At 43.7% G+C, this 27,064-nt stretch overlaps 1 protein-coding gene across 2 annotated transcripts in view; it reads left to right on the top strand.

Annotated features, from left to right (window-relative positions):
• The window catches only part of CPPED1 (calcineurin like phosphoesterase domain containing 1), a 127,567-nt gene that overhangs the window by 77,205 nt on the left and 23,298 nt on the right, over positions 1–27,064 (top strand). Inside the window, exon 3 of one of the 2 annotated variants that reach the window (XM_020889405.2) lies at positions 16,059–16,481. The exons of the other annotated variant lie outside the window; for it this stretch is intronic. Coding sequence (XP_020745064.2) covers positions 16,059–16,481 — 423 coding nt within the window. The remainder of the gene's footprint in view (positions 1–16,058; positions 16,482–27,064) is intronic. 2 annotated transcript variants of the gene reach the window in all.

Here is a 27,064-nt window from a genome sequence, read left to right as displayed (position 1 = left end):
TTTTTTTTAACTTAACAATATTGTAGTGGTTTTGCCATACATTGACATGAATCCACCATGGGTGTACATGTGTTCCCAATCTTGAACCCCCTTCGCACCTACCTCCCCATCACATCTTTCTGGGTCATCCCAATGCACCAGCCCCGAGCACCCTGTATCATGCATCGAACCTGGGCTGGCAATTCATTTCACATATGATAATTTACATGTTTCAATGCCATTCTCCCAAATCATCCCGCCCTCGCCCTCTCCCACAGAGTCCAAAAGACTGTTTTATACATCTGTGTCTCTTGCTGTCTCGCATACAGGGTTAACTTTTCATTAGGTTTTGTATTTAAAAATCCCGAATTGGAACCAGTGATTGAGGGACAGAGCTGCCAGTGCCAGAATCCAGATTATAAAGTTAAATCTTGAAGTAAAAAGAAGCACTCGGGACTTTCCGGTGGTCTAGTGGTTAAAATCCACCTGCCAGTGCCGGGGACACAGGTTCAATCCCTGGTCCGGGAAGATCCCACATGCCTGGGGGCAGCTAAGCCCATGCCCCAAAAGAAAAGCTGCTGCAGCAAGAAGCCCACTGTCCACAACTAGAGAGTGGTGCCCACTCTCTGCAACTCGAGAAAGTCCCAAGTGCAACAGCGAAGACCTGGTGCAGCCAAAAATAAACAAATAAATATGAAAGAGACATTCATTCTAAGTAAGACCGTTTCATGCATCTGGCACCCCAGAAGCTGTAAGCAGAAATGAATTATGCTCATTCCTTCCTCAGAGGGGACTTGCTTATAATTGTCCTGGAGCTTCTGTGTCCCTGGCCATGGTGTTATTTTGTCTTTTAGCAGCATCAGCCTTAACCATAAGCCTTAAGCCTTACCAAGTGCCTAGCAGCCTTTTTTTAAACTGAATATTTTATCATTATGTATGTACAGAACTTATAGCACCAAGATTGGCTCTAAAGAAGACAAATACCAGATAGAGGATCACTTTGGAGGGAAAAATAACTCCTGTAAGATCTTGGCCAGCAGCTCCAAGTCCAGTTAATGGCAGAAGGTCTTTCTCCTCCACATTTTCTTATTCAGACAGAGTACAGCTTACATGTTTTTTTACAGTCTTCTTTCTGGCCATTTCTAGAATCACAGCCCTGTTCCTATCTTTATTACCTCTTGGCTGAAAACCATAAAATCACCTCTCTGTCTCCTCTTCCTCCATTTGCTTCCTTCTAAGCCCCTCCCAACTGCCTTTGGCAGATGAATCTTCTTGAGGACATGATCCTCCTAGTGTGGTACCCTCTTCCCAGAGCACATCAGAGCCCCACAGCCTCCCTGCCTCCCTCATTTCTGTAGTGCCGGCGCACAGGTGGTCAGGACATTGTTTTCAGAAGCACGTATCACCTTTGATCCCTGGGCTTGGGCCAGCCTGCTTGGTCACAGTCCAGTCCCAGAACAGTATGGCTGTGGGTGTGTCTGCAATGACAGAAACTCAGACAGGCTTTCCTTAAAAGCTCAGTCGTTTCCTGAATGGTAGACCTTGATCTTAGCTCCCCTTGATTCTGCAGTTACCACAGGTTGATCCTAAAACTCACTTGGAAACTCAGGAGACCCAGAATAGCCAGAACAACCTTAAAAAAGAGCAAAATCAGAGGAGTCACACTTGCTCATTTAAAGCTTACTAGAAAGGTGTGGTAATCAAAACAGTGTGGTGCTGGCATAAGGATAGATGTCAGTAGTATAGAATTCAGAGTCCAGGAGCAAGCCCTCGCATTTAGGGTCGACTGATTTCTGACAGGTTTGCCAAGACAGTTCAGTGGAGGAAAGGATAATCTTTAAAATGGTGCGGTGGATACAACTGAATATTCACATGTAGAAGGCTAAATTTGTACCCCTGTCTCCACACCATATACAAAAATTATCTCAAAATGTATTAAAGAACAAATAAAAGCTAACACCATAGAACTCTTAGAAGAAAACAAGGGCATATACCTTCATGACTTTGTATTACACCGTGATTTCTTAGATATAATACTGAAAGCACAACTGACAAAAAAAGGAAACAAGTAAATTGTACTTTATCAAACTTGAAAACTTTTGTGCTTGAAAGGACATTATCAAGGAAGTGGAAAGATAACAGATAACCCATGGAAAGGAGAAAATGCTTGCAAATTATATATCTGATAAAGGACTAGTATGCTTAATATATAAAGAGCTCTTCAGTTCAGTTCAGTTCAGTTGCTCAGTCGTGTCCGACTCTTTGCGACTCCATGAATCATAGCACGCCAGGCCTCCCTATCCATCACCAACTCCTGGAGTTTACTCAAATTCATGTCCATCGAGTCGGTGATGCCATCCAACCATCTCATCCTCTGTCATTCTGTTCTCCTGCCCCCAATCCCTCCCAGCATCAGGGTCTTTTCCAATGACTCAACTCTTCGCATGAGGTGGCCAAAGTATTGGAGTTTCAGCTTCAGCCATCAGTCCTTCCAATGAACACCCAGGACTGATCTCCCCTAGGATGGACTGGTTGGATCTCTTTGCAGTCCAAGGGATTCTCAAGAGTCTTCTCCAATACCACAGTTCAAAAGCATCAATTTTTCGGTGCTCAGCTCATTAGGTACATGCCAATAAAAACCACAGTGAGATTCCACTTTATACCCACTAGGATGGCTCTGGCCAAAAAGACAATAATAAGTATTGTAATTATTAGGACCCTTGTACATTGCTGGTAGGGATGTAAAATGTAAAATGATGTTTCAGCAGACAGTCTGGCAATTATTTAAGTGATTAGCAACACAGTTACCATATGATCAAGCAATTCCAGTCCTAGAGAAATACCCAAGAGAAATGAAAGCATACATCCACACAAGCACTTGTATATAGTTGTTTATAGCAGCATTATTCATAAGAGCCAAAAAGGGAAATAGTCCATATGTTCCTCAACTTATGAATTGATAAAGTCAACAAGGTATCACCCGTACAATAGAATATCACTCAGCAATAAAGGAATGAAGTACTGAATGGAGTCATGTCCAGCTGCGACAGGAGTGAGCCTTGGAAATACTGATAAATGAAAGAAGCCAGCTACTCAAGACCACATATTGTAAGATTCTGTTTATATGAAATTTTTTTAAAAAAAGAGTTTTTAGAAAACACCTTCCTGGTCTTTTCTCTATTTTCTTTCTTTCTGAGAATGATGAACTTGTCTTGCACATTGGCCTTGTCATTTGTTTCCATTAAAATTATATTTATACTTGTTTACTCAACAAGATCTAATTTTAGTACATTTGTTATGTTTTAAATGTCTTGTTTTTCTGATTATAAAAGTAACTCATGGTCATTATAAGAATTCAGACTTCACAGGAAACTGAAATGATTTCTTTCATTCCAGCCCCCCACAGATAATTACTATTAATAGTTTGTCCATATTTTTCCAGAAATTTTTTTCTCTGAATATACTAATTATTGACTTATTTTCCACAGAATTACTTATACTAGTTCTTGCAACTTAACTGTTTTCAACTAACTTTTCTGCCCAAGCCATAGTTTTGCAAGTCTTAACAGTATATATTTACTTACCTGTTTATTATATATTTATATTACATATTTATACGCAAATATACATTTATATTATACACATTTACCTGTTCTTTATTCCATAATAAGGACATACTCTCTACTGATGAACATTTAAGTCATTTCACATTTTTATATCTTCTCAAATGAATCTCCCCAGTGGCTCAGATGGTAAAGAATCTGTCTGCAATGTGGGAGACCTGGGTTTGATCCCTGGGTCAGGAAGATCCCCTGGAGAGGGAATGGCTACCAACTCCAGTATTCTTGCCTGGAGAATTCCATGGCCAGAGAAGCCTGGTGGACTGCAGTCCATGGGATCACATAAAGAGGCGGACACAACTGAGGGGCTAACACTTTCACTTTTCAAATGATACTACAGTGAATAGTCATGTCTTGCACATGAGTATATTTCTGTATGATAAATTCTTACAAATGGAATTGCTTGGACACTAGATATAATGAATTTATTTCTAACTGGCCTTGCAAAGAGTTTCAGTTTATGATATTAGCCGTTTAGTAGATGCCCTAATGTGAGTGCTCTGTTTCTAAACTTCATGTGACAGAGGGCTACCTGTGATGGTATTCCCAGAGATCTTGGGGGCTGGCATTGGAAGTTCTTGTCTTTGGCAGGGCTCTCCCTCAGTACCAGGGTCTTAGCATTGTCCAGCCATTCATCCATCTTCCTTCAGTGCACGTGGCCTCCAGACATCACAAACAAATTGCCAGGTAAAGGTGAGCTGGATGGTCTCCCCACTCGTGTGCCAGGGTGTCAGCATGCACATGTGTGCTGTCCTTTCCTGCACAGCTCCGGGGACAGCAGCAGAGCCAGGGGCCTGAGCCTGAGATTAAGGAGGACACCAGGGGGTTCCACGATGACCTGAGGTCTCACATCCGTCCTCCTCACCTTATTACTGGGAGGGCTGGGCGGGGAGAGGGTTAGGGCTCAGAGACAGGCAGGTGAACACACGCCACACATCAGGCACTTAAGGCATGATCTCATTTATCTTACAGCATCTCCATAAAGGAGGTGACAAAATTTCCATTTTAAGGGCTAGAGAACTGAGGCTGAGAAGGGATCCTGCCCAAAGGGCACCCCTCACAGAGGCAGACTCAATTCAGAGCCTACCTGTGCTGTGGCTTAACATGCCAACTCCAGTATATAAGTGGAATCATATAATATTCATCTTTTTGTCATTGGCAAGTTATCCTTAGCATAATGTCCTCAAGACTGTTCCATGTTGTAACTTATGTTAAAAGTCCCTTCCTTTTTAAAGCTGAATTGTGTGTATATCCCACATTCCAGTTATCTACTCATTCACTGATGGACATTTGGGTTTCCACATTTTAACTATGGTGAATAATGCCACTGTGAACATTGGCATACGGATATTTCTTCAAGACCGTGCTTTCAACTTTGAGGGGCATATACCCAGAAGTGGAATTGCTAGATCATATGCTAATTCTATTTTTAAGTTTTTGAGGAGCCACCATACTGTTTTCCATAGCAGATGGACTTTATATTTCTAGTAACAATGTACAAAGTTAACAATTTCTCCACATCTTCTTGTTACATTCAGGTTGTTTGTTTGTTTGCTTGTTTGTTTGTTGTGACCATCTTAATGGATTTAAGGTGGTATCCCATTTTGGTTTTTATTGCATTTCCCTAAAAGATGCTTGCTCCTTGGAAGAAACGCTATGACAAACCTACTAGACAGCATATTAAAAAGCAGAGACATTACTTTGCCAATAAAGGTCCTCTAGTCAAAGCTATGGTTCTCCAGTAGTCATGTATGGTTGTGATAGTTGGACCATAAAGAAAGCTGAGTGGCAAAGAATTAATACTTTTGAACTGGGGTGTTGGAAAAGACTCTTGAGAGTCCCTTGGACAGCAAGGAGATCAAACCAATCCATCCTAAAGGAAATCAGTCATGAATATTCATTGGAAGGATTGATGCTGAAGCTGAAGCTCCAATACTTTGACCACCTGATGGGAAGAACTGACTCATTGGAAAAGACCCTGATGCTGGGAAAGATTGAAGGCAGGAGGAGAAGGGGATGACAGAGGATGAGATGGTTGGATGGTATCACTGACTTGATGGACATGAGTTTGAGCAAGATCCGGGAGTTGGTGATGGACAGGGAAGCCTGGTGTGCTGCATTCCATGGGGTTGCAAAGAGTCAGACACGATTGAGTGACTGAGCCAACTGAACTGAATGACTAGTGATGTTGAGCATCTTTTCATGGGTTTATGGACCATTTTTGTATCCTCTTTGAAGGTGTCGCTTCAGTCCTTTACCTACTTTTGTGTCAGGTTGTTTGTTGTTGTTGAGTTTTAGGAGTTATATTCTGGATATTATGCCTTATCTGATACATAAGTAGAAAATATTTTCTCCCATTCTGTAGGTTGCCTTTTTACTCTGTTGATGTCTTTTGATGTACAAAAGTTTTTAACTGTCATGAAGTCTAATTTGTCTGTTTTTTCTTATGTTACCTATACCAATACATCAACTTTCATATTGAAAAAAAAAAAAAGGTTTTGATTTTCATCTCTAATTTGTTTCTTCCCTAGTCTTTTCCATGTCAATAAATGACTTGGCTAACCTTCTAGTTGCTCAGATGTTTGGAAATTATGTTTGAATCCTTCTCTTTCATGTAGTCAATACAGCAAAGATTCCTCTAGTTTATACCTCCTAAATATCTCTTAAATCCTTCTACTTATACCTTCATTTCTTCATTGCCAGTATATAGAAATAAAGTTAATTTTTATATGAAGATTTTTCATACAATAACCAAGCTAATTTCCCTTATCAATTTTAGGAGGCTTTTTTCTTTCGAGATTTCTTGGAAATTTTCTATGGAGATAGTCATATCTTCTGAGAATAGATGGTTTTATTTCTTCTTTTCCAATCTGTATGCTCTTTATTTATTTTTTCTTACCATATTACACTAGTTAGCACTTCCAACATGATGTTGCACACAAGTGGTGAGAGCAGACATTCTTGCCTGGTTCCTAGTCAAAAAGCACTAAGTATATGTCAGCCTTAGGTTTTTTTTTTTTACAGATGTCCTTTATCAAGTGAAGGATGTTTATTTCTCTTCAGCTCAGAGGTTTTATCAATGTATTTTAAGGCTGATCTGAAGACAGCAAGATAGTCTCTTCTTTGATGACTACTGACAATAATTAGTTACACATTTCATAGTACCACATCATGTTAAAAATTTGAAGTCAATAAATGGTACAAATAGTATTTTGTTATGATTTTTATAATATTCTTTACCTCCTGGTTTAATTTTAATTTACTGCATTTAATCTTTAGGAAAGGTATTTTAAACACATTGTGGCTTTCCCCACTGCCCTTGCCAGTCCCATGCAGGGTTATCCTCAGCATGCAGCAGGTGCATGCTGACCTTAGATGTCTGGTCTCTCAGTGGGTCTCTGTACCCACTTCTCAGCAGATGCCCCTCATCCAGTTCCAGCCCAGAACAAGCCTTCTCCTCCTCTCCTTGAGTCATTTTTTTTACAGTTCTTCCTTAGTCAGTCTTTTATTTTTCTACCCCACTCCCTATCTTCTTGGTAAAGCGCAGAGCCTTGCTTAATAAACATCTCACGGGCGCTCTGCATCCTTGGCCAGGTTTCCATTTTTTTCTCCTCTTGGTGCTCGTGAGGTTTGGCTTTGGGCTTTGCTACAATATTATGACTTTTTTAGGAAGCTGTGCTAAGGTGTGCTATAAGCTATATTAATTCTAAGGTGGTGTTGTTATTCTGACCCTAAACAAATTCTGATATCCACCAATGAGCATGTTTAGCATAATGCAGATGTTTTCATTCAACTTGGGTTTTTATCATCTAGAATTTACTCTTTCACTTTGAAATTCTTACCTAAAAATTATTTATATTCCTGGAGAATGTTTTCATTCCTTCAGAAATTATTTTCTTTCCCCTTTTTGGCCACACTGCCTGGCTTCTAGAATCTTAGTTCTCCAACCAGGGATGGAACCCATGCCCCATGCAGTGGAAGCATGGAGTCCTAAGCACTGGACCCCCAGGGAAGTCCCAAAAAGTGATTGCTATGTGTACACAGTTGGGTTACTGATAAAGAGGGAAGAATTAATACAGTCAGGTCTGAGGGTGGAGGGAAGACAGATAACATTTTGCATACCTGTTTGTACCAAAGTCTGGAATCATCATGGTGGGAATTCTTACAGCTTCCCTGAGGTGTGGGGATTTTCATTCCCATTTCTCACATGATGAGGCCGAGGCTCAGAGGACCTGGGTGACTCAGTCAAGGCCACATAAGGCTCTCATAAAGGGCAAGAGCCAAGGTCCAAACCCAAGAGTCATAGACTCCACGTCAACACATTGCCTCCAGGTGGGAGTATAGAAAGTTCTGAAAAAGTTGCACAAGAGAGGCTCATCTTTTTTTTTTTTCTTCAAACTTTAAACTTTTTATTTTGTATTGGGGTATCGTTTCAGTTCAGTCACTCAGTTGTGTCCTATTCTTCACAATCCCATGGACTGCAGCACGCCAGGCTTCCCTGTCCATCACCAACTCCTGGAACTCACTCAAACTCTTGTCCATTGAGCCAGTGATGCCATCCAACCATCCCATCCTCTGCCATCCCCTTCTCCTCTTATCTTCAATCTTTCCCAAAATCAGCCTTTTCCAATGAGTCAGCTCTTTGCATCAGGTGGCCAAAGGATTGGAGTTTCAGCATCAGTCCTTCCAGTGAATATTCAGGACTGATTTTCTTTAGGATGGATTGGTTTGATCTCCTGGTAGCCCAAGGAACTCTCAAGAGTCTTCTCCAACACCACAGTTCAAAAGCATCAATTCTTTGGTGCTCAGCTTTCTTTACGGTCCAACTCTCACATCCATACATGACTACTGGAAAAACCATAGCTTTGACTAGATGGACCTTTGTCGGCAAAGTAATGTCTCTGCTTTTTAATATGCAGTCTAGGCTGGTCATAGCTTTTTTTTCCAAGGAGCAAGCATCTTTTAATTTCATGGCTGCAGTCACCATCTTTAGTGATTTTGGAGTCCAAGAAAATAAAGTCTGTCACTGTTTCCATTGTTGCCCAATCAGTTTGCCATGAAATGATGGGCCCAGATGCCATAATCTTCATTTTTTGAATGTTGAATTTTAAGCCAGCTTTTCACTCTCCTCTTTCACTTTCATCAAGAGGCTCTTCAGTTCCTGTTCACTTTCTGCCATCAGTGTGGTGTCATCTGAATATCTGAGGTTATCGATATTTCTCCCAGCAATCTTGATTCCAGCTTTGCTTCATCCAGCCCAGTATTTCACATGATGTACTCTGCATATAAGTTAAATAAGCAGGGTGACAATATATAGTCTTGACATACTCCTTTTCCAATTTGGAATCAGTCCATTGTTCCATGTCCAGTTCTGACTGTTGCTTCTTGACTTGAATACAGATTTCTCAGGACACAGGTAAGGTGGTTTGGTATTCCCATCTCTTTAAGAATTTTCCACAGTTTGTTGTGATCCACACAAAGGCTTTAGCATAGTAAATGAAATAGAGGTAGATGTTTTTTTCTGAAATTCTCTTGCTTTTTCGATGATCCAGTGGATGTTGGCAACTTGCTCTCTGGTTCCTCTGCCTTTTCTAAATCCAGCTTGAACATCTGAAAGTTCTTGGTTCACGTACAGTTGTAGCCTAGCTTTTAGAATTTTGAGCATTACTTTGCTCATTTGTGAGATGAGTACAATTGTGTGGTAGTTTGAATGTTCTTTGGCATTGACTTTCTTAGAGACTGGAATGAAAACTCACCTTTTCCAGTCCTGTGGCCACTGCTGAGTTTTCCAAATTTGCTGACATATCAAGTGCAGCACTTTCACAGCATCATCATTGAAATAGCTCAACTGGAATTCCATCACCTCCACTAACTTTGTTCATAATAATGCTTCCTAAGGCCCACTTGACTTCGCACCCCAGAATGTCTGAGTGATCATACCATCATGGTTATTTGCGTCATGAAGGTCTTCTGTGTATTCTTGCCACCTCTTTTTAATATCTTCTGCTTCTGTTAGGTCCATGCCATTTCTGTCCTTTACTGTGCCCATCTTTGCATGAAATGTTCCCTTGATGTCTCTAATTTTCTTGAAGAGATCTCTAGTCTTTCCCATTCTATTGTTTTCCTCTATTTCTTTGCATTGATCACTGATGAAGGCTTTCTTATCTCTCTTTGCTGTTCTTTGAAACTCTGCATTCCGATGGGTATCATCTTTCCTTTTCTCCTTTGCCTTTTGCTTCTCTTCTTTTCTCAGCTATTTGTGAGGCCTCCTCAGACAACCATTTTGCCTTTTTGCATCTCTTTTTCTTGGAGATGATTTTGATCACTGCCTCCTGTACAATGTCATGAACATTGTGTACAATGTACATATGATCACTAGAGTGCTCTTCAAGCACTCTTGTCTATCAAATCTAATCCCTTGAATCTATTTGTCACTTCCACTGTATAATTGTAATGGATTTGATTTAGGTCATACCTAAATGGGTTGGGAAGATCCCCCAGAGAAGGGAAAGCCTACCCACTCCAGTGAACCGAGAACTTCCAGATGTTCAAGCTGGATTTAGAAAAGGCAGAGGAACCAGAGAGCAAATTGCCAATATCCATTTGATCATAGAAAAAGCAAGAGAATTTCAGGTTGCAAAGAGTCAGACACAACTGAATGAATATTGCTGTCACTTTCCTTTGGAATATCCTAGTTGTTTTCCCTACTTTTTTCAAATTATGTCTGAATTTGGCAAGGAGTTCGTGATCTGAGCCACCGTCAGCTCCTGGTCTTGTGCTGACTGTATAGAGCTTCTCCATCTTCGGCTGCAGTGAATATAATCAGTCTGACTTTGGTATTGACAATCTGATGATGTCCACGTATAGAGTCGTCTCTTTTGTTGTTGGAAGATGGTGTTTGCTATGACCAGTGTGTTCTCTTGGCAAAACTCTGTTGGCCTTTGCCCTGCTTCATTTTGTGCTCCAAGGCCATACTTGCCTGTTACTCCAGGTATCTCTTGACTTCTTGCTTTTGCATTCCAGTTCCATATGATGAAAAGGACATCTTTTTTTCATGTTAGTTCTAGAGGGTCTTGTAGGTCTTCATAGAACTGTTCAACTTCAGCTTCTTCAGCATTAGTGGTTGGGGCATAGACTTGGATTACTGTGATATTGAATGGTTTACCTTGGAAGCAAAGAGAGATCATTCTGTTGTTTTTGAGATTGCACCCAAGTACTGCATTTCAGACTCTTTTGTTGACTGAGAGGGCTAAGGGATTTCTTCTAAGGGATTCTTGCCAACAGTGGTAGATATAACAGTCATCTGAATTAAATTCGCCCATTCCAGTCCATTTTAATTCACCGATTCCTAACTTGTCAATGTTCATTCTTGCCATCTCGTTTGACTACTTCCAATTTGTCTTGATTCATGGACCTAACATTCCAGGTTCCTATTGAAGATTGTTCTTAACAGCATTGGACTTTATTTCCATCACCAGTCATATCCACAACTGCCCATTCTTTTCACTTTGGCTCCATCTCTTCATTCTTTCTGGAGGTATTTCTCTGCCCTTCTCCAGTAGCGTATTGGGCACCTACTGACCTGGGGAGTTCATCTTTCAGTGTCATATCGTTTTGCCTTTTCATACTATTCATGGGGTTCTCAAGGCAAGAATACTGAAATGTTTTATCAGTCCCTTCTGCAGTGGGCCACATTTTGACAGAACTCTCCACCATGACTTGTCTGTCTTGGGTGGCCCTACATGGCATGGCTCATAGTTTCATTGAGTTAGATAAGGCTGTGACCCATGTGATAAGTTTGGTTATTTTTTTGTGATTGTGGTTTTCATTCTGTCTGCCCTCTGATGGAAAAGGATAAGAGGTGGTATTGGGGTATAGCTGATTAACAATGTTGTGATAGTTTCAGGTGGATAGCTGGAGGACTCAGCCATACATAGACATGTATCCATTCTCCTCCCAGTCCCCCTCTCATCCAGGAGGGCACATAACATTGAGTAGAGTTCCATGTGCTATACAATAGGTCATTGTAGGTTATCCATTTTTAACATAGCAGAGTGTACATGACCGTCCCAAACTCCCTAATTATCCCTTCCCCCTGGCAACCACAAGTTCATTTTCTAAGTCTGTGAGTATTTCTGTTTTGTAAGTTCATTTGTGTCATTTCTTTTTAGATTCCAAGTAAAAGGAACATCATACAATATTTCTCCTTCTCTGTCTGACTTGTTTTGTTTAGTATGACACTCTCTGTTTTCATCCATGTTGCGACAAATCGCATTATTTCATTGTTTTATGACTAATATTCCATTGTGTGTGTGTATATACACACACCACATCTTCTTTATCCATTGAGAGGCTCGTTTCTGATTGAGGGGATCCAGGGAAGATGGGCTTCATGTGTTTTAACAGGTTATTGGGGATTATTTGTTATTGTCCAAGAGCAGCATCCTTCTGAAGTTTGGAAACAAACAGACACTATTATTATGTATATTTCACAGCTATTGAAATATACCTATTATTATGTATAATTCACAGCTCTTCACTATAAATTGCTTTCTAGACAAGGCCGCCTTTCCAAGTTTTGAATCAAGTCATTTGTTTGAGGTGCTCACTTTGAACTTCTCTGTGCATGATCATTAGCTGCGTAAACATTCTTTGTGGCTGGCTTAGGCCGTGTGTGAAGCACTGTGATGAAATGTCTTTTGAAAATCAAGAACGGGAGAGATTCTGGGCTCCAGTGTATTATAAAGCCCTCATCCTGTGGATCAGGATGCTGTAGTGAGAGCCCACACTCATAGCTGGAGTGCCAAGTTCAAGTCCCTCACTGGTTGTCAACTGAGTTAGTACTCGAACAGTTTTTAGAACAGAGCCTGGCCTGGAGTAAGCACCCAGTAGATACTGGCTAGTATCGAGCGTCAGAAAATATCCCCAAGTGAATGGAAAGGAGACAATTGTGGTGGCTTTGGAGTCTTTTAGGAAATGGGTTATGAAAAGTAGTGATAAATTGCTGTTGATTCATAGAATCCTTTTGAGATGGTTTATCTCATTCGAAGTCATAAAGGATTCATCCTCTGTAACCAACAGTCTGTTCAGCTGGGTAAAGAACTGACCACTGCGGTCTTAGAGGGCCTTGGAATCAACACAGCACAGTCCAAGGTCAGCCAAAGAAGCAACATCAGTCAGTGGCCTCTTCAAATCAGGAGCCTCAGGGTCAGGCCATACTAGTGACGAGGCAGATGCTGGCTACAGGCAAATCCCCAGCACCACTGAGGGAGAGGCTCCCTGGTCCCCAGTGCCAGGCAGGACCTGCTTTTCTCCTCACCTGAGCTCTTAGTGTGGGTCAGCCAGCCTTTCTCCAGAAAACTCCACTCACCCCAAGATTGGGGTCCGCTGGAAATACAGCCACCTGACTGGCCTCCCCTGCATCTTCTTTCATCCTTAGGATCCTGGAGCTAAGGATTTTTTTAAATTATTTAAAAAAAAAAAAGAATAAGTTTTTAAAATTCTAATTCTTTTTTTAAATTAATTTATTTATTTTGGGCTGTCTGGGTCTTTGTTGCTACATAGGCTTTTCTCTAGTTGTGGGGAGCAGGGGCTACTCTCTGTTGCGGTGTGAGGGTTTCTCAGCGTGATGGCCTCTCGTTGCAGAACAAGGCTCTAGGGCGCACAGGCTTCAGTAATTGCAGCACATCGGCTCGGTAGTTGCGGTTACCAGCCTCTAGAGCACAGGCTAAAGAGTTGTCAGGCACAGGCTTAGCTGTTCACAGCATGTGGAATATTCCCAGACCAGGTATCAAGCCCATGTCTCCGGCACCGGCAGGCAGATTCTTTACCCCTGGGCTGCCACGGAAGCCCTAAAATTTAATTCTTTTTTAGAATGAAAATGATACATAAGCTTGCAAAAAGTGAGGAAGAAAGGAAGGAACTTTTAAAATATAGTATAAAGGGTTTTAAACCAAATATGAAAGTTCCCGTCACTTCCCACTTCTGTTTCCTAGCTTTAACTGGAGTTAATACTTTCCTTTGTATCTTTGGGAAAGTTCTATCCATAAGATATGAATATGTATAAAAAAACATGTGTGATTTTTACCCCTCATGTCTTTCCCTTTTAATTTAATTTATATTACAGATCTTTCCAGAACATCAATATAGGTCCACCTGTTTCTTTTTTTTTAATGTATTTTATTAGGATTAAACTTAAAAATATTTCTGTGAGATATGGGAATTCTGAACTCTGAAGCATCTAACGACATAGCTAAAAGTAAGTGAACACCAGACTTGGCAGAATTAAAGGAGAAATGGATTGATCCATAATTACAGTGGTGACCTAACCAAGTCTTTCAGAAACTGATACAGATTCAACAGGCCAAAAGCAAAGAATAATGACATAGGAGATTTGAATCACCCCATTAACACGTTTGATTGAGTGGAAATATGAGGGACTCCATGTTCAACAGTTAGAGAATGCACATTCTTTACATACTCTCATGGTATATTTAGAAAAACAGGCCTATACTTGGCCATAAAGGAAATCTCAGGGCTTCCCAGGTGGCTTAGTGGTAAAGAATCCACCTGCCAAGCAGGAAATACGGGTCTGATCCCTGGGTTGAGAAGATCCCCTAGAGGAGGAAATGACAACCCACTCAAGTATTCTTGCCTGGGAAATCCCATCACGTCACAAAGAGTCAGACATGACTTAGCAACCTAACAGCAGAGGAAATTTCAGTACTGCTGACCTCCCTGTGGTTGTAATTGCTGAAATGACTGTCTTTCCCCTCTCTTTCTTGCCTGAGGTGGTTCTCTCTCTCTCTCTGTCTCTCTGTGTCTCCAAGTCATGTCTGACTGTTTTGTGACCCCATGGAGGTCAGTAGCCCAACAGGCTCTGAGTTAGTTCTAGCAGCTCCTATTTCACATCTGCCCATTTTCTGACTTTCTAGACTATACCTCTGCTTTGTGGTCTTGGCTGTAATTGCTTCGTAAAGATTTTTCTGCTTTCTTTTTAATTCATGTTGGAAATGGAATGTGGGGTATAATTTTCATCTGCTCATGGCAGGAGTTTTCAGGTGAGGTTTTAATCATCGCTTGTGAAGATGGGCTGCTCTCTTTCCCTGTTTCTCTTTTGCTGTCTTTGCAGGATGCTGAGCTTATTCCCGAGGACTGTCAGAAATTCTGTTCTTTCCCCACTCTAGTTTTCTCAATCATTTTTAGTAATATCTGATACAGATGGGTATGCTGCTGTAATTTACTTGACAGAATATCTGACTGACCAGTTTGAAAGGAAGGGTTTGTGTCTGACTCACACCTCACCCGGGTAACTAAGTCAGTACCTCACACGTCGTGGGTACTCGATAAATATTTGTTGAATAAATTAGCACAAAAAGAAACAGATCCGAGGTTAAATTGGTCATTTCAAAACCCATTTATTAAGGCTTTAAAACATTACTACAGGGAGTGTGGAAGCCAGGAAGCTGAGGGAGGGGGGAGCCTCCCTCTTTGTCCAAACAGTCATCTCCATGATGACTCTCGAGTCCCAGGGGGAATGTGCTTCACCTTAGGGCACTGAGCCCCTGCACTCTTAGACACTATTGTGTGTGTGTGTGCATGGTAAGTCACTTCAGTTGTATCCAACTCTTTGCAACCCTGTGGACTGTAGCCTGCCAGGCTCCTCTGTCCATGGGATTCTCCAGGCAAGAGTACTGGAGTGGGTTGCCATGCCCTCCTCCAGGGGATCTTCCTGACCCAGGGATCGAACCTGTGTCTTTCTGCGGCTCCTGCACTTCAGGCAGACTCTTTACCACTGAGCTACCTGGGAAGGTCCTAGACAACTGTCCGTAGAATATAAAATATGTCTTCCTCCGTAAGAGGGAGGTTTGGCAGGATGCACAGGCCACTTGATGTAGCCATTTGGATTCAAAAAATTGTCCCATAAAGATGGTCACACAGTCTGCAGAGTCATGTGTATTGTGAAAAAAAGAGAAAACTTAAATGCCTGTTGTTGGAGATTAGCATTCACAGCTGTGTCCACACACCTCGGGGGTGCATTTGATGATCCACTGAAGCAGGGCAGAAACTATTTCCATTTATTTTCTAAATAAAAGATAGAAATTCAGCTTCAGTAATATTTACAATTAGAACGAGCCTGCACCATCAGCTCAGTCGGCACCCTTGGGTCAGGTGGCCACCTAGCTGCTGAATGTCCATGGGAAGGTGGACAGAGGTTCCCCACCTCACATGTTGATTTGTTTTTATCATGACTGCTCCTGCAGTTTCCATGGGTCCCGGTGAGTGGGTTTCTGGATTATTCTTTTTTTTTTTTTCAGGAGATTTTTTTTTTTCCCCATTTATTTTTATTAGTTGGAGGCTAATTACTTTACAACATTGCAGTGGATTATTCTGTCTTATTTGACGTTAGGAAAGGCACCAACAGCCTCGGCCGTTTCAGAACAGGGCCCTCTCTTGCAGGCAGGCCCTGGCGGAAGGAGCAGACAGAGGACCTGCAGCGGGTCCTGAGGACCGTGGACAGCGACATCCCGCTGGTGCTGGTCAGCGGCAACCACGACGTGGGCAACGTCCCCACCCCCGAGACCATCGCGGAGTTCCAGCGGACTTGGGGAGACGACTACTTCAGCTTCTGGGTCGGGGGTGTCCTGTTCCTCGTTCTCAACTCCCAGTTCCTGTACGATGCGTCCAGGTGCCCCGCCCTGAAGCAGGAGCACGACCGCTGGCTGGAGCAGCAGCTGCGCACCGCGGGGCAGCGCGCCTGCCGGCACGCCGTGGTCTTCCAGCACATCCCGCTCTTCCTGCAGACCATCGGCGAGGACGACGACTACTTCAACCTCACCAAGTCGGTGCGCAAGGAGATGGCAGACAAGTTCGTGGAGGCAGGTAGGCCCGGGGCTGCGGGGAGGGGGCGGGGCCGGGCGGGGAGAGCCCGGTCTGGAGAGGAGGCCTCCAGATCCTTCTCCAGGCCGAGGGGAGAGCGGGCGGGGCCTTAGACGGAACTGGGTTCTCACCCAACTCTGCCACTCGTGGCCGTGTGACCTTAGCCTGCAAACCTCAACTTCTTCGTCTGTTAGGTGGGAACAGCAGAGGCAGCTGTCGCAGGATGGCTGTGAAGCTTCAGTGAGAAGACGGCCCCGACCGCGTTAGAGCAGCCCCCTAGCTGAGGGCTGAGTTGTAACTGCTCACTGCTGAGAATGGGGACCCTGAAGGGTGGGGGTATGGGAGGGGTGTCTGATGTAGGTGCCCCAGGCGGAGGAAGAGGCCAGGGTTATCTTTTCTCATTGCTCTGGGAAGCAGAAATTTGCCCAGGGGCAGACGATGTTTAAGAGCCACACTTCCTACCAGTATTAGATGAAACCCAGGGAAATCCTGGAATGTGGCAGGTTGGGGAGCCTCATTCCTGTTCCTTTATGAAGTGGACTGAGTTTTCGTCCAGAAGCAGGCGAAGAAATCTATTTAGTCTGATCTTACCCTGCTGTGAATTTTAAGCTAATCACACACATGACATGTACCCACGTGCATGCACACACACCCAACATGAAGATGCCCTACCACCGGAGATCTCCAGTTCTGATGGCCCATGCGCCTCGCCAGCCCACGCAGCTCGTTTTTCCTCCTGGGAGCCCCTGCAACTTTCCTCTCCTGAGAAGTGGCGCGTTCTCAGCTGATTGCCTGCGTTACCAGTGACTTGGCAGGATTCCAGTGGTGACAACTATTGTGTCCCTTGTTTTGGCTCTAATGCCTCCTTTCAGATCCTTCCAAGAGTGTACTTCATCAAATTCTTCTAAAATTTAAATACATTCTTTTATTTGCTAGGGTGTAGGGAGAAGGAAGTGGTCTGACCCAGTAGCAAACATTCATTAAAAAAAAAAAAAAAAATCCCTATCTAGTGAGAAGCTGCTATATAACACAGGGAGCCCCGCCTGGGGTTTTGTGATGACCTGGAGGGGTGGGAAGCTCAAGAACGAGGAGATATATATATATATATATATATATATATATATATATATATATAATTATGACTCATTCACCTTGTTGTATGGTTGAAACCAACACAACATTATAAAGCAGTTATCCTCCAATTAAAATAAATAAGATCAGGAAAAAAGGGAAAAAATAAAAATACTACCTCACAGTAAACTTTAGCCCCCCAGGCTCCTCTGTTCATGGGATTTCCGAGGCAAGAATGCTAGAGTGGGTAGCCATTCCCTTCTCCAGGGAATCTTCCCCACCCAGGGATTGAACTAGGGTCTCCTGCATTGGTGTGCAGATTCTTTACCATCTGAGCCACCAGGGAAGCCCATATAATTATGACTCATTCGTGTTGTTGTGTGGCAGAAACCAGTACAATATTGTAAAGCAATTATCTTCCAATTAAGATAAAATAAGATCAGGAAAAGGGGGGGGAAATAAAAACACTACCTCACAATAAAAGCCTTTATGACATGAAAAAAAAAACCTCCTGACACTCTTTTCATCTTTGAGCATTAAATGTGTTTGCATTTACTTGCATAAAGGACAATAGGCCCTTCTCTCTTTTCAAGACATTTTACAAAAAGCTTGCATAATTGGCGACATTTTCCAACTGTTCCATGGAGATGAAGTTGGAAAACTTCTATTAAGGCCTTTGAAATTTTCTGCCATGCTTGAATTGGTGCAGGGAACCGTTGCTGATGACAAGGAAATGAAGTGTCAAGATGGCAGCAGCACCCCCACGGAAACTGCTTTATAACAGAGAGTAATGCCAGCGAGAGCACTTCATGCCACTGAAACCATCCCTTTCATATCAAATGTTAAACCATGCAAATACCGTCCCCGTGGCTGCTCTTTGTCTTCTGTCCTGGTCACCCACACTCTTGAGTGGCGTGTGCTTCTGGGTTTCTCATCCATCGTAGGATGAGCACGAGCAGCCCATGAACACCCCCAGATACTGAGAGCTGGAGACACTTCCAAAAGGAGAGCCCCCCACCCCCTGCAACTCTCACAGGGCCTCCTCAAGGAAAGCCTGCTGCCCACCCACCAGGAACCCCAGACGGTGGCATCAAGCCTGGGATGCATCAGCCTCCTCAGGGCTGCAGCTCCCCCGAGCTCAGGGAGGGTTTGACGGTGCACCCAGAGCTGGTCGGTGTCTCAGGGGTGGGCTCCAATTGCCCCAGCTCACAGAGACTGGTATTCCAGCAGAACAGCATTTTATTAATTTGGAGCAAGGCTGAAGCCGTGCACCTCACCCCAGCAAGGCAGTCTCTTCCTGTAGGCCGAGCAACATGGAAAGTCAAGTTATAATCAGGGTTATAATCTTGCTAAGCACGAGATAGAGCAGGGGAAGTAGTTTTCTTACTTGCTTCTTTTTTTAAAAATTGAAGTATAATTGATTTATAATGTTGTGTTAGTTTCAGGTACATAACATTGTGATTCAGTATCTTTGGGGTGTATACTCCATTATAAGTTACTGCAGGATATTGGATATAATTCCATGTTCTATACAGTGTATCCTCATTACTTATCCCTTTTATATATAGTGGTTTGTCTCTGTTAATCCCATACCCCCTAATTTGTCCCTCCCCCTTCCCTCTCCCCTTTTGTAATACAAGTTTGTTTTCTGTGTCTGTAAGTCTGTTTTGCATATACATCCATTTGTATTATTTTTTAGATTCCATGTACATGTGATATCATATAGTCTTTGTCTTTCTCTAATTTCACTGGGCATAATAGTCTTTAGGTTCATTCACATTGTTGCTGATGGTAGTGTTTCTTTTCTATGGTGAGTAATATTCCATTGTTTCTGTGTGTGTGTTTGTGTTTGTATGTGTATGTATATACCACATCTTCTTAATTGAATCATCTGTTACTGGGCACTTGAGTTGCTTCTTACGTCTTGGCTATTGTTAATAATCTTATCAGCTCTTAACGGCATCTGGCATTGGAACCTTGGTGGATTCATCTCTAGTTTCAGGCCTTGTTGCCCAGGAAGACTGATACCACCTGTGCCTTTAATCCTACCTCTTTAATATCTCTCCAGCCTGTCCGCTTCTTTAGGCCACCCCTGCCTGGCATCTGGGTTGTAGCAATAGTGCTGAGTTCCCGCCCCACTCTTGCTCCAGCCTGGTCCATTCTCCACCTATAGCCAGATGGGTGTGGAGCCCCACAGCATCTACCCTTCTGAGGCCCCTCACCCTCAAGATAAGACCTCACCCTTCACCACTGACTCTGCTTCTTCCATTTCATCAAGCCAACGCCATCTCACCTTCTACACAAGGTGTCCCCAGTCCCACCCACTGAGTTCTCCTCTAGCTTCCCTTGTTTCCAGCGCGTTTGTAGGTGTCAAAGTCCCCCTGGACTCTGAGCTCCTTGAGTGCAGGGGAGGCCTGGCCCAGGTCTTAGCTTATAATGAATGCTTCATTGGTGTTTGTGGAATGAGTGAAGAATTGAACCTCCGCCTCAGGCTCCTTCCCTCAGTGGCTGACCGGCCCAGCTCATTTCTCTATTTAGCACCCACCATGTGCCTACTGGAAGGCCAGGTCCTGCTCCGTGGAGCTCCTGCATGCAGCCTCTGCGTGGTGTGTTCCAAGTGTTGGGCAAGTGTTCTAAGCTTGGTCCTCCCATCTTGGGTGAGGCCATGCATGTGACTGTGTTCTGACCACCGTACTCGCTTTCCAGGTTCACCTCACAGTCAGTTGCTCTCTCCCCGAGTGGCCCCTTGCTGTTCCACCAGGCAACCCCTTCATGTATGAACAGGCTGCTCTTCTTGTTCACTGGCCTTGCAGTCTTCCCCTAGACCTGCTCAACCAGGGAGAAGCAGAAAGAAGGGTGCCCCTCCTGCAGTCACCTGCCAGTTGGCGTGGCTTCCCAAACCAGGCCCTTTGCCTAATGACTTTTCAAACTCAAAACAAGCCACAGGCACTGCTGGGCAGAGAGAGAGATCAGATGTAGTCACAGCTCCGTGGCAGCCTGCGCGACCTACTGGATTTGGGAGCTCGGTAGGTGAATCTCCCCAGAAGATTCCATGGGGAATGCAGGCCCCCACAATTCAGTGATGCAGGAGATCGCTTAGGTCACGGCCACATGATTCTGGAACTCATTTCGGAAAGCCAGAAGTTCAAGTGACATTTTGTGAAATTCATTAACTTAAAGACCATGATCAAATTGGGGGTGATGATGACAGATGGTATTTAATACTGCCTCCAGCTTTTTTATCCCCCACAGCAATATTATTCCCTAATACTATTTCAGTCTCATTTATCTCCATGTGCTAAAATGCCAGTCCTCAAAAATATGTCAAAAGCTCATCAGAATATCAGGGTAGTTTTTAATTATGATAATTGTGTTGTTATAAAATATCCTTTTAAAGAGCACACCCCTCCTCAAACCACCACTTGGAGGTAACACCCAGCTTCCTTCCAGCGAGCTTAATGAATAATTCTGAATCATTGTGTGGGATGAATAAATGATTTAATAATGAGCATCAACAATCATCTCACATTGTGGCATTAATTTCCTAAATGGGATGAGGTAAATGAGGAGGAGGGGTGTTACTATACAACGGGCCACCATGTGTGTAGGGATGCGCTCTCTGAATCAAAGCCTTGAGCTTCCAAGCTCAGGTTGCCCTAGAAACGGATGCATTCTGTTTTTCCTTTTGAAGCGCAAAAAAAAAAAAAAAGTCTTTGTATGATCTGGAAAAGTTGTCAATAGCCAGGACAAATAAACAGTTATCAGGGCAGGACAGTCGCACAGGTGTGAAGCGGCACCATTACTTCCCATCTTCTTTCGTTCTGCCTGAGGATAGTTAATTTCATCACTTCCACGGGATGTAGAAATTGGTCTTCCCTTTGACTCACCTCAGGGCTTCCCTTGTGGCTTAGCTGGTAAAGAATCTGCCTGCACTGCGGGAGACCTGGGTTCGATCCCTGGGTTCGGAAGATCCCCTGGTGAAGGGAAAGGCTACCCACGGCAGTATTCTGGCCTGGAGAATTACCTGGACTGTATAGCCTATGGGTTCACAAAGAGACATGACTGAGAGACTTTCACTTTACTTTCTTTCACTTAATTCACCTGATACTTCGTTGGAGTTGCGAGGGCAGTAGATGATAGAATCTTAGTCGAGACTCTTGGCCATTGTCTGTATCCCTTATGCCTTTTTCAGCAGAGGGTTAATGTGTGACCCAGTTAATAACAGATTTCAATTTAAAAACTCAGTCTTAAAAAAAAACAAAGTCTAGCTCTTTCACTGACCCTGCTTCCCTTGATGTCTTGATACCTTTTCTTTTCTCTATTCTCCACACAGAGATTAGAACTGTGTAGTAGAAAGCCCAAAGCGAATTTGGTAATTATGAAAAATTCCAATAAGTTGATCTTTCCTGTAAAAGTTAATGAGTAATTTCACAGAATTATAGTTTCATCTCTATTTATGCTTTAAAAAAAAAAAACTGGAGAGAGAGATCTTAGCCCATGTAATATTATGGTTTTAGAATTTCACAGTTTTAAAGAACAAAAAGGTCAGGTTTCCAGGGTCTGCTTCACAGGAAAAATGAAACATCAAACCCTGCTCTGACATCTAATACTGGGTTGTATTGAAATTATTTCTTTCCATCCTGATTCCTCCAGAAAATGGAGTCCCAGCTTTGTTCATCTTTATAAACCCAGCTCCTAGCCAAGATTATCATGTAGGAGCCATTCAGTAAGTAAACATGAAACTGAGTTAAACTTGATTCACATTTACCCATCAATGGAAACATAGGTAATGTGCATATTATCTCTTAATCAGTGTTTACCAGCAAATTTGCCCTGCACATGGTCAAACAGTGAACATTTTGGGCTGTGGTCTCTGTAAAGTGAAAGTGTTCATTGTATCCAACTCTTTGTGATCCCCTGGACTGTAGCCCACCCGGTCCCTCTGTCCATGGGATTCTCCAGGCAAGAATACTAGAGTGGGTTGCCGTTCTCTTCTCCAAGGGATCTTCCCAACCCAGGGATCGAACCCAGGTCTGCCAGCATTGCAGGCAGATTCTTTACCAGCTGAGCCTCCAGGGAAGCCCTGCAGTCTCTGTAGCGACTACTCAACTTGGCCTCTGTAACGTGAAAATAGCCACCTGTGGTACCTCAGCAAATGAGTGTGACTGGATTCCAATAAAACTTTACTTACACAAACAGGAGGTGGGCCTGTAGGCCATAGATTTTCCATCCTTGGCTTAGAGAAATGTTCCCAGTACAGTGTGAGACCCTTTCTCTCCCCTGAGACCTTGTCAGCAATATGCACATGTCTCATTCCAGTCTGCTTCAGGTGACCCCACTGTCACAACTGCCAGTTCACTGTGTCCAGAAGGGGCCCCAGATTCCTCAGTGGAGGGCCTGCCTGGGTGCGGCTCATCCTACTGGAGGCCCAGGGTGTGCGGTGAGGGTGGGAGGGTTCCCGGGGCACTTAAATGCTTTTGTAATGTGTGTTAGGAAAAAACTATAACTAGCTCATCAAGTGAAAGAAAAATAACATGCCAAGGAGCATGGGTAGTAGGTGGGGAAGGCTGAATTTGTGATGATGGTACAAGGAGTGACGGGTCCTCAAGGGTAGGGTGCCCGAGGCCCTATGACCTCACAGATCAGCGGGCAGGCTGCGGCTTCAGACAGACCTGCACTCAAGTCCTTTGGTGCCACTCCCCAACCAGGCTGTTGTTCAGTCGCCAAGTCTTGTCTCACTGTTTGCGACCCCATGGACTGTAGCCCACCAGGCTCCTCTGTCCATGGGATTTCCCAGGCAAGAATACTGGAGTTGGTTGCCATTTCTTTCTCCAGGGGATCTTCCAAACCCAGGGCTTAAACCCAGGTCTCCCGCATTGACAGACAGATTCTTACCGCTGAGCCACCAAGAAAGCCCATTCCCCAGTGAAGTGGCTTCCGTAATCTGCTGAACATCTTTCTGCCTTAGTTTAACTCCCATGTTAAATGGGGCTACTCATCCCAACCTCACAGGTGTCTCTCACACAAGGTTGATATGAGAATCAGGTAAAGGGAGGCGTGTGTAAGAGCACGCAGCACCGCACCTAGGATATGGCCTCTGCCTGATGAAGGGTGGTCCTTATCTGACCCTGGACCAGAGTGCGCGCCCGCAGCAAGCAATAGCTTTACCCGGGGTCTGGCTTCCTCTTTTTGTTAGAGCTGTCCTCCCCACCCCCCGTCCCCCCGGGGCTGGCAGGAGCAGGCAGCTTCTTCTTGGGAGGGTGTTGGTGAGGGTGTAGGGAGGAGAGGCACGTGGAGTGTGCGGACTTGCCTGCAGTGGGCCAAGATAACGTCACATATGAAAAGGAAGAGGAATCAGCAGCTCTCTTCAGAATACAAACTAAGGAAGTGAAACTAGACAAGAAACCTCTTGGCTTCTGGGCTGTGCAGAAAGATAGATTGTCTCAAGGAGGGTTTTCAGAGTGAATGAGGAATACACACTTTTCAGTTTTGTAGTAAGTGCATATTGGTTTAAGAGGTTGGGAGGCACTGAACTAGATGGTAAATTCCTATGGAATTTAGTGAAAGGATTTGACTCTGCATTTATTTTTTTTTAAACACACACCTCCACCAGCTAATGTGCTGGTAAACACACCTTGGAAGGTGTAATCTCATAGTCAGATTTTTCTGAATCCAGGAAATGGATCCACAGGCAACAGCCATCATCAAACTGTGCTCTCTATTTTTAATGCCCTAAAATACAAACAAGCTATCTTAATGGTTCTTTTTTTAACTGACTTTCAAGTAAGAACTCAACAAGCAGTCCCTTTTTTGAGCATCTGCAGAGTTCAGTTTCTGGGGGCATATCAGCTTGAGGAATTTTCACCCTCTTTAATTTACATTTGGTCTTGAATTCATCTTCCAGGTTGGTCTGCTTTATGTTCCAATCAGTTCGCCATAAAACCTCACGCTTTAGTCATTTGATGTCTGTGTCTCCTTCACTATAAACCGAGATAGAAGACCAACTGCGGAAGCTGCATCTGGTACAAAGTAATGGATTACATTTCTCACTTCGGAGGTATCCTTAACAGTTGGGCTAATTAAAGTTAAAATCAAATCCTGATGGTAAATATTTATAAATTGCAAATCTGGCATGCGTAAGTGTGTGCTGCTGGTTCCCAAACTGAAGTCAGCATCTATCCACTCAGCAAATAGCTTGGGCCCTGTGCTGGGCACCTAGGATAGGAACACACTCAACAGAGCACCGTAGGTCACCCTCAAGCTGAAAATTCAAAATCTTGTTGGAAAACCCCATTGTGATGTTTCAAAAAGGAGCCACAAGTACAGGGAAAACAGCCGTGTCTGTTTAAGCTTATGCAGTCAAAATATTATAGCTGTTTTTTGGGGGGGGAGTCATGCTTTTAAAATAGCAATTACTGTCATTTTCAAATGACTAGTGGGATTCCTGTGTAAAATTGAAATGTCCCTCACTTAGCTCAACACTCTTACTTCCTATACTAGTTTGAGTAATTTTTTCTTTACTGGACTTGCTTTCATTTAAAAGGCACTTGCCCCCACTATGGCTAACAGTCCATGCATGCTAAGTCATCATGTCCAACGCTATGTGACCCTATGGACTGTAGCCCACCAGGCTCCTTTGTACATGGGATTCTCCAGGCAAGCATATTGGACAGGGTTGCCGTGCCCTCCTGCATTGGATCTTCCCAACCCAGGGATCCAACCCACATCTCTTATGTCTCCTGTGTTAGCAGGCAGGTTTTTCACCATTAGCACCACCTCAGAAGCCCCATGACTAATAGCATATGGTGAAAATTTAGAATATTTCTACATAAAATAAGCTGGAGGGGATTTCCCTGGTGATCCAGGGGGCTAAGACTCCGTGCTTCCAATGCAGGGGGCCTGGGTTCCATCCCTAATCTAGAACTAGATCCCACGTGCCACAAGAAAGATGGAGAATCCTGCATGCCACAACTAAGACCCGGCATAGCCAAATAAATACATATTTATATGTATATTTTTTAAGCTGGAAATAGCTTTATTTTAAGTTTATAATTTTACTTAGCAGAAGTATTTGCCTATTGATGACTTAAGTAGAAGTAAAGACCAGGACCCAATTGGGAAAAGCCTCCTCTGTGCCCTGTTGTCATAGCCCAGGGTCCCATGACCTGTCTGCAGGCCAGGTGAGGAACCCAGGCACGCAGCAGTGAGGAGCCCAGGTCCCTTTCAGATTTAGATTCCAGACATGCAGGAGGAAGGAAAAGAACTTCTCTTAAGCGTCTCCTTTACGGAAGGCACTCCCCTGCACCCTGGGGGAAGTGCAGGTGAGCAGTCCTTGCAGGGCCTTGCTGGGTGGGGAGGCGAGCGAGTCCTGGCCAGAATAATGCTGCTCCAGCCTCCTGCTGGGTGGGGCCTGTGGTGGTCTGTCTCCCTCGGGGGCTGTAACCTTACATCCTCACCTTGCTTCCTCCATGATGCCACTGAAAGGGAAAGTCATTCCATCATGTCCGACTCTGTGACCCAGTGGACTATACAGTCCCTGGAATTCTCCAGGCTAGAATACTGGAGTGGGTAGCCTTTCCCTTCTCCAGGGGATCTTCCCAACCCAGGGATCGAACCCAGGTCTCCCACATTGCAGGTGGATTGTTTACCAGCTGAGCCACAGGGGAAGCCCAGAAATACTGGAGTGGGTAGTCTACCGAATGATGCAACTGAATACACCTAATAAAGCAGCTTTTCCTCTGAAAAAGGCAGAAGATGCACAGGCTTCTTGCGAGCCATGGCTAATACTGAGTTGTTTTTTTATGGCTCATGTTATTGCTGGTGGCTGTGCTCATTGTCCCTGCAGCCTGCACAGCACCCCTCAAGGTGTTGGCTTTCTCAACATTTTACTGACGAGCAAAGTCCCAGAGGCTGAATCACTTGCTCAGCCCACAGAACTGGGAAGAGGAATAGATTATCTCCAGGTTTTTATGGGGATCAGATAAGGTAAATCCAACACCTCAACACAGTGTCTGGTTGCTGGTAAGTATTCAGTGATGATGTGCAGTTAGGATTAGCCATCTTACTGTCATCATTTTCACTATGATAAAAATACTGTAGGTGACTTAATAGCAGAGAAAGTAATGTGTAAGGGACCTATTTTCTCCCTCACACAAGTTCACAGCTCTGACCCACTGCTGGGTGGCTGGAGGGGTACCAGACTTGGAACCCGAGTCTTTCTGACCATGTTTTTTCTACATCTCCTGTGCCCACCACACGGGGCTCCCGTGTCCCTGAGTCAGCCCCCACAAATGAGTGCTAAAGACCCCAGGGTAACCAGCATCCTCAAGTGTCAGTTTTATTTCATAAGCCATTTAAAGCACGATATTATGTTAACATCATTATAATTTCCACTTACTAAATTCTGCACTACAGTTATTTTTTAAAATGCATTTACTCATTTATTTATTTATTTTTGATTGCACTGGGTCGTCATTGCTTTCTCTAGTTGCGGCAGGAGTTTCTCTAGTTGTGGC

This window comes from Odocoileus virginianus, chromosome 33 (assembly GCF_023699985.2).
Source record: "Odocoileus virginianus isolate 20LAN1187 ecotype Illinois chromosome 33, Ovbor_1.2, whole genome shotgun sequence".
In the NCBI taxonomy this organism is placed as follows: domain Eukaryota; kingdom Metazoa; phylum Chordata; class Mammalia; order Artiodactyla; family Cervidae; genus Odocoileus; species Odocoileus virginianus.
This window is presented reverse-complemented; position numbering and strand designations above follow the sequence as displayed.